At 41.4% G+C, this 13,584-nt stretch overlaps 2 protein-coding genes across 2 annotated transcripts in view; both read right to left on the reverse strand.

Moving 5' to 3' along the window:
• Positions 1-172: 172 nt before the first annotated feature.
• The window catches only part of pacsin2 (protein kinase C and casein kinase substrate in neurons 2), a 19,722-nt gene continuing 6,310 nt past the window's right edge, over positions 173-13,584 (reverse strand). The window contains exons 2-11 of the mRNA XM_035147634.2: positions 12,542-12,633; positions 12,292-12,448; positions 11,886-12,121; positions 9,645-9,800; positions 9,358-9,533; positions 9,153-9,273; positions 6,432-6,562; positions 3,346-3,489; positions 2,088-2,266; positions 173-2,001 (exon numbers count right to left, since the gene is read on the reverse strand). Coding sequence (XP_035003525.1) covers positions 1,889-2,001; positions 2,088-2,266; positions 3,346-3,489; positions 6,432-6,562; positions 9,153-9,273; positions 9,358-9,533; positions 9,645-9,800; positions 11,886-12,121; positions 12,292-12,448; positions 12,542-12,598 — 1,470 coding nt within the window. The 5' untranslated portion in view covers positions 12,599-12,633 and the 3' untranslated portion in view covers positions 173-1,888. The remainder of the gene's footprint in view (positions 2,002-2,087; positions 2,267-3,345; positions 3,490-6,431; positions 6,563-9,152; positions 9,274-9,357; positions 9,534-9,644; positions 9,801-11,885; positions 12,122-12,291; positions 12,449-12,541; positions 12,634-13,584) is intronic.
• ttll1 (tubulin tyrosine ligase-like family, member 1) overlaps positions 12,427-13,584 on the reverse strand; it is a 20,827-nt gene continuing 19,669 nt past the window's right edge. The window contains exons 11-12 of the mRNA XM_035147635.2: positions 12,542-12,633; positions 12,427-12,448 (exon numbers count right to left, since the gene is read on the reverse strand). The gene's annotated coding sequence lies outside the window, so the exon portion shown is untranslated. The remainder of the gene's footprint in view (positions 12,449-12,541; positions 12,634-13,584) is intronic.

Genomic DNA, 13,584 nt, shown 5'->3' on the forward strand with positions numbered 1-13,584 from the left:
GCTATATCTTTGAAATAAATGTATTTTATCATTTAATATCCTAAGTATTCATTAAATATCTTGTTTTTGATCACTACAAATCATTACTTTCCTTTTCCAAACGTGAATTTTGGTACTTATTATATTACAATTTTAACCACAAAACAAAATCAGCACTCAGGACAAAATTGAGTATTTTCTTTCCAATAAATTCATTTATTATGTTGTGGAACAACATTTTTACAAACCTTACTGTGCAAGTACAGCTGTTGCGTGTTGACGACAGCACGCCCTGAAAACGCGGAAAACGTCTCCTTTCTCTTTATTATTAAAGACAAAAAATAATCATCTTCCTCTTGTGCTGCAGTTGAGGGCATCAAATAGCATATTTCAGTGATTTCATCAGAACAATAGGCAGTTAATGAATTTCGAGCTTGCACAAGAGGTTTCTCGCCTGAAGTTCAGCTCTACAAAAAAACTCAAGCAGACAGAACTACTTAATCCAAACATGTATTAAGGTTATGAAATCAGGCACGTCCATTCATGTCATAGCTCCTTAGACAAAAAATCAACAATTATTCACAAAGTATTTGTCGATTTACTCCGTGAATATAGCCCTCTCTACGAAGGGGGGGGGAAAATAAGAGTCATATTTACAAACATAACAAAATGACAAATTCAAGGGATATTTTTCCATTAGACATTCAATTAACGTACAAACTGATTCTCAGTCACAGCATTTTAACAAGAGTAGAACAAAAAAGCACTTGTGGCATCATAAATTAACAATCATCAATTTCCAACTACATTTCATCTGATGTTGACGTAAGGTTTGTTTAATCCAGGCTATTTACATGCACGTATGGAAAACCACACTCGCCTGTGGTTTTATTGCTATAACTTGTAATATATTGTCAAACAAAAAAACACTAAAACTCTCCCATAACTGTATTTAACAAGAAGTGAGAGAACTAAAACATGGGAGATTCAAGTGCGAAAATCTTTCAGTGTCGAGTGGAAATAAAACGTATAGCATTACAGTCTGCGACAGAAAGGAGATGTTTGGGTGGATAGTTGTTCGAGGTGTGAGTGATGGCGAAAAAACCCAGCATCAGCGATAGTGAATGATGGACAGGTGAAGAAATACAATCAGTGAATATACATTCATTCGCAGTGACTCGAGGAAAACCGGCCCACTGAGCTAAATGAGGACTATGTGAGGATTATGTCGTTATCATTCCTTATAAAAAAAACAACCCGAACAGTCAAACAAAAACCCCTGAAAGGAACGACAGAACAATGCAAGTTAAATCTGACGCAATACTCGATATAAGGGCTTTTTTTTCTGCAAAAGTTTCTTGAAATATTTATGAAATGGACTTTTATTAACAGAAATGGTTAATCAAATTTATAAAAAGGGTCGTCTCCCTTAATGAATCCACAGTGGCTTGCATATAAAGTCTGCATGGCTAACATCGCAAAACGATTTGTCGGAGTCATCCCAGTGTTTCATTAAAACAATATATAGATTCACACATAAAGTTCATTGAGTTTTATCTAATATATATATATATTTACTAGAATACCTATTATTTTTGTAACAGCATAAATGGGATTTTAAGTAACATATTTTTACGCTGACAGCAATTTCGTTTTCTTCCTCGCCTGGCAACATCTGGAAACTGGAGGTTAATCTCCACCTTAGCACTTTTCTACGACGGGTCAAAGCAAAAATATGTCAAGTGGTCCTGTTATAATCCGCATCCTCTCCGTCCTTCTCCCACGCCGGTCCAGTCTCCATCAACAGGGAGCGAAGGGGTGAAAAATTCAGGCCGAGCCTTTTCCAGCCGCACAGTCATTTCTTAACAAACCACTTTCTTCACATTCGTTTTTCCTCTGTGACAATCCACTACTGGATGGCCTCCACGTAGTTAGCAGGATATAGGCCCGTTTTTCCGCCCTTGAGTTGGCCTTTGCACCAACCCTGATCGTCTTCATCGCCAATTTTGGTTAATTCATCCCCTGGAAATGGAGAAAGAAACAGATAAATACTTTGTTTTTGTAGTCTGGTTTCTTTCGGAATCTTTCACTCCATCTCGGCTCCATACCTGCTTGGAAGCTGAGCTCGTCCTGCTCCTGCCCTTCATAGTCGTAGAGGGCTCTGACAGCCACAGATAGCGGAGAAGCTGACTCTTCCTCGAACGGGTTCCCTTCACCATTGGCGGAGAATGGGTTACTTCCTGTGTCCTCATCTGACCAGTCTGGAGTCTTCTCCATGCTGCTCACACTGGACAAAAAGACAGGACAGACACTTAGAAACTCTTGTAAATCTCAGGGCCTCATAGACGGACAGGACAACCCAGCTTGGCAGGCGTAAGCAGGAGCAAAAGTTCAATGTTAGAGCAAGAAAAAGCAAGAAAAGTAAACACAACACCAAGTAAAGTCACGTCAAAACACACAAAAAGCCCGAAAGCTTCTCTGAATCCACGGATAGCTTTGGGCTTTATCCTGAAAACAACCTCTAAACGAGTGGGAAACATGCTTTAGTATGACATCAGAGCTACAAGGCAAGATTTGTGTTTGTGTCAGGCAACATGATTCAAAAGTTACCACTTCAAAATCAAAGGCTAAAAGTGAAAGTGCACACAATGAAACAAAACAACACATCAGAAGACACGTGAAAAGTTCAGTAACAAGCAGCGACGCAGATCATGGGAGTGGATGCATGATTGGTGTTTGACCTGAATGGCCAGTAGGGGGAGCCACTAAAACACCAAAAAGAGATTCTGGCTTTGACAGACACGATAGTTGTAAAACAGTAAATACACACAAATGATTTACAGTCAGACCTGGTCACAGCTGCAACATCTACTGTTCACCCTGTTAAATTTGAGTATAAAAAGGCAGTGTGACATTTTACCAAACAGGTTGAAGTCATGTATTTGTACCTTAATCGTACCAATTTAAATTTCTATTTATGTGTATGAGTCTTTTTTAATGTTATATTGTGTTTTAATCATCTTTTAACTGTGAAAACATATTAACCAGTATAAAGTGTATACGAGTGTGTAGATATTCAGATCTGACTGTAAGGCGGAAACATGCCCCCCCACAGCACATCACATGTAACGTTCTGAAAAACATGGCACTGTTAGAAGTGAAGGACAGACACACACTGTTTTTGTGTGCCGTGTCATTCCAGTGACCATGCAGAGCAGCACAAGAACCTGCCACCTGCAGGACGAGAGGGGGACACCAGAGAGAAGGGGAACAAAGTAAAAGGCAGGAGACGAGGAGTGAACGGCAAACCACGGAGAAGAGACAGAGAAAAGAGGGGGCGAGAAGTTTTCCCCCTTGTTCACCAACGTTTTTATTTCCTCTTTCTCCACACTGATGTGGTTGACTGTGGTCTCCTGCTCCACAGCCATTTCCTCCTCCTCCTCCACCTCCTCCTCCTCCTCGTCGAAGGGGTTCGAGCCCACTGCTGCTGTTTTAGTGGGCACAGTCAGGCTGACGACATGGAACACAGTGAGAGATGGGTTGTTGACATGAACTCACACGTATAAATACACACCTGTGACAAACATGACCGGGGGAGAAAGCGTGACAAAGACGGAGACAAAGAAGCATCTTCCACTGCAGCTGCTCAGTTTGATATTCTGACCTTAAATAAAACCACTTCCCCAAACAGTGTCTTTTGCACACATCAAATACTGACTTTGGTCTGGAACTCAAGGTTTTTAGCACAGTAGTATTTTTGTAACAAAGTATATAATTAAAACCCTGTTAAGGAGTTAAATGAAAGAAATAATCAGCCAATTAATGGAGTAAACATAAGCTTAACCTGTTCGCTACTTCAGCTACAGTTTTCTGAGATGGCAAGAATCAATGGTTGCCTCTTAAAAATAAGAACCCTGCTTTTGTCAACCACCCAGTGTATCATGTGTCATAATATCACACAGATGCAACCAACATCCCTCGACCACCATCAGCCATTTCCTTCTCCTTACAGTTAATTTCCTCCAAGTCTGTGGGATTCTATCTTCAGAATAGACACGGTTTCTTTCACAATCTTTTTTAAGTCATGATACTAATTGCTGATATGTCAAAAGATACACTTTTCGTAATATTTCCACATTATTCTCGTAATCTCCCTAATACTCCATTGTAGAATTGAATATGTGAAGTGAAAGAAAACAGCATGGCCAGAGTCAGTTTGGGGAAGTGATACTTTTGAGCAGAAAATGATGGAGACAGATGAGCCAATAATCATTGTACTTCCATTTTACAATAAACAACAAGGTATTACAATCAGAGAATAGAACAACTTCTTAAAACTAAACACAGATAGAAGAGACAACGTGGCAACAATTGGCTTTGTTATGATAAAGCCTGCACCTTATAATTAACACAACCTTAGGAAAACATTAATAAGACACTTCCCTGAGTGACACATCAAACACTGTGTCTGCTCAGAGTTGTGTCTGTGCAAAATCTCTCTGAAAACGTCACACAAGTGCAGTTTGTTTCCTTCCATTGTGACGTTACACATCAAGGGACAAAACTTTGGTGCAGTCGACCTCATCAGAGGAAACACAGGGTTTCTTTTCTCCATTTACAGAAATATTGGGCCGTTAACAGCAGACGACATCAGTTGGCCCTGGAGAGTGTGAAGCAGAGAAACGTGAACGCCTTTGTTTGTACAGTCATGCCATGCATGACTCCTCAGGCTCAACTCGGAGGAGTTGCAACAGCAAACACAGCTCGAGTAAGAGTCCGGCACAAAGTTACTTTAGAGGGTTTCAGTCAACAAACACACTTGATCTTGCAAATTAAACGGAAGTATTTAAAGAGCTGTATTTCTATCTTATCCATATCCATTATTGTGTATTTATTTTTAAATTCTCCTTATCACCTAATGGCATCTCTTAGATGTGTGAATGGAGCTCTGCTCGCCACAGCTGGTGACTAAAGCTGAGCTCAGTCAAACTACAGGAGTTTTAAATACCTAACCAACTTGAAAATTGGGTTTCATCATGAACAAATGGAGAATATTCACATATATTCTTCTCTTGAATCTTAAACATGCCCACACTACAAGATTTTGAATTATTAGATCAGACAGGCAGCATCCAAATGTGGAGGAAACGACAGGGGAAACAATGTGCTGTGTAAATGCTGGTTGAGGGAGCAGCAGAGCGTTCGACGTTTTCAAGTTCAGAGGTCAAATGCTTTCCATGCCTTACATTCCCCGTGTTGACTCCTCCACATACTCCTCGCTCGTGATTTCTGCACACACCCCACTTGTACTGATGTGTGGATAAGGGCTGATAGCAGGTGTTTGTACATTAATTCATAAAGGAAACCTCATTACGGCACCACAGAGGAATGTGAGGCATTAAGACACAGGCCAGGGAGCTCACAGCAAACCGCACTTAATCCCGAAAAAAATATAACACACACACACACAGGAGCTCACATCTTTCCGAATACATCTCTGTGCAATGACTGTGTGTTGTGTTTTGACTGTGATGATTGCGGCATGAAAAGTTATTTTTACGTTCATCTACTGTTTGTTGCCATCTCCATGCACCACTGTTGCCACAACACCAAACACACACATTTCTCTGCCAGAGCACAATAACTTGTTTATCTTATGTCGTCTCAGAGACATTGCATCACGTTTTGAAAAGCTGCCAATCGAACATCAAGTGGCTCTGAAGCTTGTAGAGACATTTAATCCCTTTATATGTAATTGGATCATTAGAATATTAAATCAATGATCACAAGTCCTGCATTGAAATCAATATTGAGGGACAACAAGGATTTTGTTGCCGTAAATCTCAAATAAAGTTAATTATACGTGGTTTCTCTTTGCTTTGATGGACTAAAAAACTGATTACGTGCCACATCTTGTTGGTTTTCTATAAATCAAACTCAAATATCTAAATTTTGCTTGATTATTTATGTGAACCAGAAATGTCTAAAGAGAATTGCAGGTGTTTCTGACTTTAACAACACTTATCCTGCCTTCTCTGGATTTTCCAGTACCAATATAAATATACTCTGAACGGTCTCGCTGTGTATGAGTAACATTTCCACATTACTTTTGGCTCACTTTGGCTATGGACCAGCAGACTCCCCGTCTCTCGGGGATGACTTCTTTCCCAGCAAACTGTAACTACATGTTTACTGTTGCTATGGAAACGTCCGTGCTACTTGACGTCAGTCCCGGAGCTTCCCCTCCCTTATGCAATGTTTTACAAGGATTCCTTAAGAAGGGGGGATTATCTGAGATGTGGAGAGGTTTGGATTGGAAAGTCAGAGCGCGCGTGTGTGTGTGTGTGTGTGTGTGTGTGTGTGTGTGTGTGTGTGTGTGTGTGTGTGTGTGTGTGTGTGTGTGTGTGTGTGTCTCAGTTTCCTGTGTGTTTGTTAAGTGATTAGATATCTACCTGCTGCTGGTCTTGACAGACTGAACAAGCTGGTCTGATCCAGTTTGACTGATGCCGGTCAGCGTGACGCCTTCCGATGGCTTCTTCTTTTCTCGCCTGCTGAGTGTTCTGTTCAGGTCTATGGACCAGTCCTGATAGACACACACAGACACACACACACACATATTACTGTGAGACATTCCACCTGTGACTGTGCCAACTGACTTTGACTTTGAAAGCGGAGGGAGAACATCACAGGCACTGCAATATAAACACACACACACACACACTTTATCACACAATCCAACAATCTGTGAAACATTTCCCAGACTGTGGCACCAAATCTGGACTTTGAAACTGTACATGCACATGTGTGTTTATACAATACTGTGCAAACCTCCTGATAAAGAGATGAGAGAGAAAAACATGTACAGAATCCATCACCTGTTGAAAGAAACACAGCACCAAGGGATCTCCCCTCCACCAGAGTCCAACCAGGGAGAGTGAGCCCAAAAAAACGTGTCTTTTATTTATAAATTCAGTTGTAAATGTTGCTCAAAAGCATCATGTCTGGTTCCATCGCTCTATTTTTTATAATGGTGAACTACCCAGTTACCCGTGGTGCTTGAAATCCATTTTAACCATTGAAGTGGCCCTGCACCACTTCCCCCTGCAGACCTCCTCATCCCTTATACCACTGCTCGTACAATTTGATCTGCTAAGATGTTGCTTAGGTAATGGGGCTAAAAATGAATTTCCATAATCCAGACAGCAGTCTCATATATATAAATTATATATAATATATAACAATAGTAAGTGTGACCTCCAAGCTTTCCAAAGGGCTCGTCTGACCGCTCTGATTTCTCAGGCCTCTCAAATTTAAAAGATCAAAGTTGTTCCGGTCTGGCCGACGACCTGAGACTCTGAGACGCTGCTGAGCTGATGTTCTTCTCCACATGGAGAGCACTCATGATTGAGGAGGGTCACTGAGGGGTCAGAGTTCAAATGTGAACAACAACAAGCTGCGAAAATAGTGGTATAGATTCGAGGATGTTTGACATCCAGGAAAAGCTACGTAAACCTCCCTTAGTTAACAGGAGAAGAGGCTGGAGAGTGGATGCAGGTTACGCCAAACATTTTCATAAACATACAGAACTATGGCAGAGACGGGGGTGTCTGTGTACAGTGCACTATGATTTGCCTTTTATATCTTATATAATTCTCTGGACTTTGAATTACAAGATACAAACACAACCACCTCAAACACACACAAATGGAAGCAGTAAGTGGTGAGTGTGTTAGTGCTCTATAAAAAACAACAAAAAAAAAAAAACACGATCTCCCCCCCTCCCATGGCTGCTGTGACAGAACAGCCCTCCCATGCAGAACTCACTACAATGAACCTTCTCTTAAAGGAGCGAGGATGGGACCAGTCCAAATTCTGTCAGACACGGGAAAGGGAAGCAGGTGTAAAAAAAGGGTTAATGCAAAAAACAATTTCTAATCCTGAAACTGTGGAGGTACAAACTACAAGCTGCAAAAAATGTTAGTTTGGGGATGCAGCAACAAAAACCCAACTGATTTATCTTTCACAGACAGTATCTGCATATATTTTATGCAGAAAAATGGGGATATTAAATAAACAATGCAGAAAAGAAGGTTATATTTTACATCAAGTTCTATGTATTTGATTATATTTGTGTTTTCTTCGTATTTAAAGTTATTTATAATTAAAGGTTATGGTTTAACTGTAAAATATCGTTTATTTCCTCGTTTGATAATCACATTTTAGGAATTTTTTGTAAATATAGATCCACTGATATTTCACTACTGGGGATTTTTACTTTCTAATATCAGTATCTGCATTAGCTCCCCCAAAATCCATACTAGAAGTAATAACCTTAATCAGCAAATTACTTCAGGAATTACTTCAGCTTGTTAAAACAACTTAAAACAGCTAAATGACAACAGCCAGTAGCTTGTACAAGCAACTAACCTTTTATCATGCATGTTGTTTTTGACAGCCTATTAGTTTCTTGTGCACATCTACAGCGTTGAGGCTTATGTTTGAGTATATTTTTGACAGAAATGAGATTTAATCCTCTTTGTCAAAAAAGTCTTGCAAGAGCCAAGCAGTAATAATGATGGAAGTTGTAAACGGGGGCCTCACTGGAACAGTCATACCTGCAAGAACACTCACAGCAGCTTCATAAATTATGGCACAGAAAGCACATGCAGCACATTTTGGCCTTTCCTTCCTTCTTTCATTTTTCACCTCCTGACATAACATCGCTCTCACTGCCACCCCCCCGACAGCCAAGGAGAGATTTACTTCCACTTCTGCTGCCAAACAGCACACTTCAGCGACAAAGCTGACACCAGGCCATAACTCCAGCTTGGGATCAATGCACATGGAAAATAAAACTATAGCAGTGCTCCGCTTGAAGATTCCTTCTCTCAACACTGTTAAGTTTGTCTTCTCCTTCTGACTGATGCTTCTCACAGTTGGGCCACTCAGAGCACCAATGGTCCTTAAGAGGACACAGTAGGCATCTCCAGATAAATAAGGACTTCACTCTTAAGTACCCTACTAAATAATAGATAAAGACTATTACTATGTGTATTCATCTTTTGAAGTCAGCAGCAACAACAATCCTTCCTTAAGAGTACTTCAGGATCATAACCTGGTGTGTGTCTGTCTCTAGATGATCCACATTCATTCTTCCCCTCTCATGAACTTACCTCAAACTGGGGCCAGTTCATTGGCATGGCGGGGCCGTGATTGGACCGGAACCATTTCAAGTCCTCTTCAGCGTCAGTGGCTGAGATTGTGTCTTCCATCGTCTGGTAGATCGTCTGGAATCTGACGGCACAGAACAGGAAGTACATTATTTTCTGAGCGTTTAATTAAATCTTTGACGGACTTGGTTACTTGGGACAGACTGACTTGTGATTGGTTGAGAGGTCCAGGTGCTGTTTAACCTCCAGCAGCAACTCTCTGAAGAAGCTGATGCGTTTGTCTTCAAACTGCTGCCACTGCTCAAACACCTGCTCCATGTTCTCCATGTACTGAGGGGTCACCTTGTCCAGCTCTTCAAGGGATTTATCATAGCGTTCTTTAGTCTGGACGACAAGAAGGGACAACGAGATTACAATTAAAACATGAATTTGTATTTGAAAGGAAAATTAAAAAGAGAATTTTACTTTCTCATCCCACTGTACGGAAAGTCTTACCTTCTGCACCTCCTGCTGACACTTCTCCACCTTCTCCTGGAGCTTCTTCTGCGCTTCAGGGTTGTTGTTGCTCTCTAGTTTGCTGTTTGTCTCCCTGCTGGCCGCCAGCTTCTCCTCTTTGCAGGCGGAATGATAAGTTTTCTTCATCGTCTCCACCTGTGGATTCCAATAAATATCTTTAATATCAACACAAATGATTAGATAACCAAGTACTTTATCTGTTCTAGGAAAGAGCTAATGCTCAGACAGACAAGAATAGAGGAAGCAAACTCATCCAGCCTGATTCTATTTATGAAACGTCGGGTAGTACAGTCTGACTTTGGGCCGAGGCCCAAGCAGACATGTCAGATCTGGTATTAACATCTGTCCTGAGAGGTCCAATGACAAACGGACAGGGCTTATTTAATCTGTTCACATCTGGTATTAAACTACTTCCTGAATGTGTGACCACATGTGATCAGATCTTACTTCCCCCCTTTAATCGCAAATACATACTATATTCATAATTTCTGTTCAAGAAGACCAAATTATGTTGTGTGTTTGATTATACAGATGAGCCTGTTGCGTGTGTTGGCGGAGAGAGAGAGATTTAAATCATTAGGTGGGGGTTCATGTTGATATTGTGGCCACAAACAATTAACGTATGGTAATTGAAGAGTTTAAATAAAAGTCAGATTCATTGTGAAACTGTAGAGAATCAGCTGAGTAGGCGTTCACACAGCGAAAAGAATGATAAATGGACAGAATGTATATAGCGCTTTTCCAGTCTTCCTGACTAGTCACATTCACACACATTCATACAGTGGTTCTATACACAGCGCTTTTTATATCACATACCATTCATACACTGTCAGCAGAGCCGTCAAGGGCAATTAGCTCAAGGACATTTTGGCATGCAGACTGGAGGAGTGGGGGATCGAACCTCCGACCTTCTGTTAGACCTTATCTCAACCTACTGAGCCACAGCCGTCACAGAATGTGGCCCCATGCGTCTCTGATCTGCTCAGAATCTGGTCCGAGGGATCAGATCTCAGGACGCATATGGATGTTCAGGGTCTTAGAAAACAAGCCTGCACAACTCTTCCTTCTCTTTAATTTGCTCAAACTGTCAGTCATGTGTTCCTCTATTTGTGTGAGTGTAAAGGCCGGTCCTCTAATATAAAGTTCCAACACTGGCTGTCATTCTGAATGTATGTACTCCCTTAATATTGACATTCTGCCTACGTCACCCATGTCAGCCCCTAATTTTCTAGACCAGTTAATTACTCTCATTTCCTCTCTGCCCTCCACCTCTTGTCCGCGTCTATACAGTGGATCAATAAGTCACTATGGCTGCGACACTGCATTGTTCTGTATCTGCTCAGTGAAAAGGCCAGGATGTCACAACCCCTCTGGTGACATCACTCACACAGGAAATAGGGGGGAAAAGAGCCTGAAGGTTACAAAAATGTTCAGCGGCTTTGAACACACAGATATCTGCTTGTACATGTGTATATGAGCCTGCACAGAAACATAAAGGAGCGTGAGTGCTGCCGAGTAAACAGGCTGCCAAAGGGAACGCACTAGTAGGAAATACATGGAGCTTATTTTGAACTAAGAGGTGACAGTGGCCTTGGGGCTTCCTTCCTTTCCACTGACAATCAAAGTCAGACAGGATAACTGGCTGCCACCTCGGCACAATGTGACTGATGTTTGGCAGGAGCTTCAGGTTCATGAGCAGCACTTAGAGGCTTCAAATGTCCCTGTGCGTGTTTTTTGTTTAGTAAGCAGGTAGTCATGGAGAGAAAAGAGACAATGATGTGTCAGTAATATTGAATCATGTGAAGTGAACGGTAAAATTGACGTTAACGGCTTTAATCAGTGAGGTGAGAAATTACTTGCTTAGAAGTTTATAGTTTGCAACTCAAATGGAATATTTGTTATATATTTACCGACTTCCTCAGGAATAATTTATTGATCTCGATATCAATAAATCTGGCATATTCAGAGTACTGATATCTATGAGTGGGTGCAATTTGGTGCAGCTTTAAGCTACGGATACATAAAGACCAGGTCCAATGTCAGATGAGACCTGAGCCTCTCATTCCTGACATCATCGTTTTGAGACGTGTGACTGATGAAATGAATCATGATTCATTGAAATACTTGCAGGAAAGATGAAATGCTTCGTAGTTTGTTTTTATGTATATTAGCACTTTTAGTCTGCAAACATGTTTGACCAAAGTTTGAAGAAATCCGCACCTCTTTGAGTTTCTTGGCCCAGGGTTTCTGAGCCTTGCGGAAGCCGTCCTCAGCCTCTTTACTCTCTTTAAAGCCGCCAATCATCTGTTTGTGGTAAGAGTCTCGCTGCCAGTTCTTCAGTTTCTCGTAGTCTTCTCCCATCAGCGCTGCTTTCACCTCCATGTGGAGCTCGCTCACCTTCTCCGCCTCCGTGCACAGAGCTGACCAAGCCCGCTCCAATGTACCATACTGAGGACCTGAGAAAGAGTTATTCACCCGTCAGTATTTGGACATTGACGTAAATGCATCAATAATAATTGCATTAGCACAATGTAGCGCATCGTGCCTAAGAGAGTGAAGAACACAATCACATTTTGATGTTTATGTTATATAGAGAATTGGATTAAAAGCATTTTTACTTATGTACCTTTATCTACGAGTTGCCGCCAACGTTTGCCCCATTCTGAGAGCTGCTGTGCGTACGACTTTTCAATACGTGCCCGCTCATGGAGACAGTTCATCAGGTCATTACAGAGCCGGTTGCCATCGTCTACCCGCCTCACTGTTCGCTTGTAGTTGCCGACCTGAGGAACCAGGAACAGAGACAGAGAGGTGAGAAAGGGAAGTAGAACATCCGTGGGAAATGTGGACGTGCAGAGGAAGTTATGTTGTCTCACCTCCCAGAAGCTATCACTGGAGACATCGATCATGGAGTCGTCGTAGGAGCCCGACATCGCTGCTGCCTTAAGTTACACTCAGTTTGTAGGGCCTGGAAAAATAAAAACATAAACTTAGGTGAATGTGATGAATACTACGTCACCACTGAGTCAAAGACAAACAACTACATGGAATATCTGCATCTACAAACAATCACTTCAAGAGCAAAATGTCATAACAGTGAATGTTGTTTCACTGTTTATCTTGTTTGTTCAAGTTCTGTTTAAAAACACCAGGAGTTACGCTGACATTCAAGAAAGTTAAATATGTTAAACAAAGAAGAAGAGAGACATCTTTTTAGTGCATTGATCTCTGTATCTCTGTGTGTGTGTGTGTGTACTATGAAACCTACAGCATCAAACCAACAGTGATAAGAGGAGTGATATGGAGAGTGGAAGAAATGGAAGGGAAGAGAAAGTGTGTGAAGTGGTTTGATAACGGAGGCAGCAGGTGGGTGTTTTCATCCATTTTTAATCAACTCATCACATTCAACACGGGACAAAATCAATCCACAGTGGTTGTTGGCAGCAGCACAGTCTCAGCTGAACTACAGAAGAGTGTGTGTGTGTGTGTGTGTGTGTGTGTGTGTGTGTGTGTGTGTGTGTGTGTGTGTGTGTGTGTGTGTGTGTGTGTGTCTGACAGCTAGATAGAAAAAGAGACTGCACACAGTGGGCAGCTTCCGTATCCGTCTCAATGCTTCCACAGACAGTCCTCTGTTACTCTCCTCTCCCCCCTCCTCTGTCCTCACATCCATTTCAAACCCAACATCCCCCCCAAACAGTCTCTCTTTATTTATCCCCTCATTCCTCCCCTCCATCCTCTTCCTCTGCCCATTTTCTCATTCCTCTCCTCCTCATCTTCAGACTGGAGCCTCTTCTCCTCTCTAGTATCTCTTGCAACTAAATACATTCAGACCCTGGTTACGTGCAGCTGACACAGACTGACAAAGACTGTGTGTGTATTATATATATATATATATATATATATATATATATATATATAT

Source organism: Hippoglossus stenolepis, chromosome 22 (genome assembly GCF_022539355.2).
Source record: "Hippoglossus stenolepis isolate QCI-W04-F060 chromosome 22, HSTE1.2, whole genome shotgun sequence".
NCBI classification, from domain to species: domain Eukaryota; kingdom Metazoa; phylum Chordata; class Actinopteri; order Pleuronectiformes; family Pleuronectidae; genus Hippoglossus; species Hippoglossus stenolepis.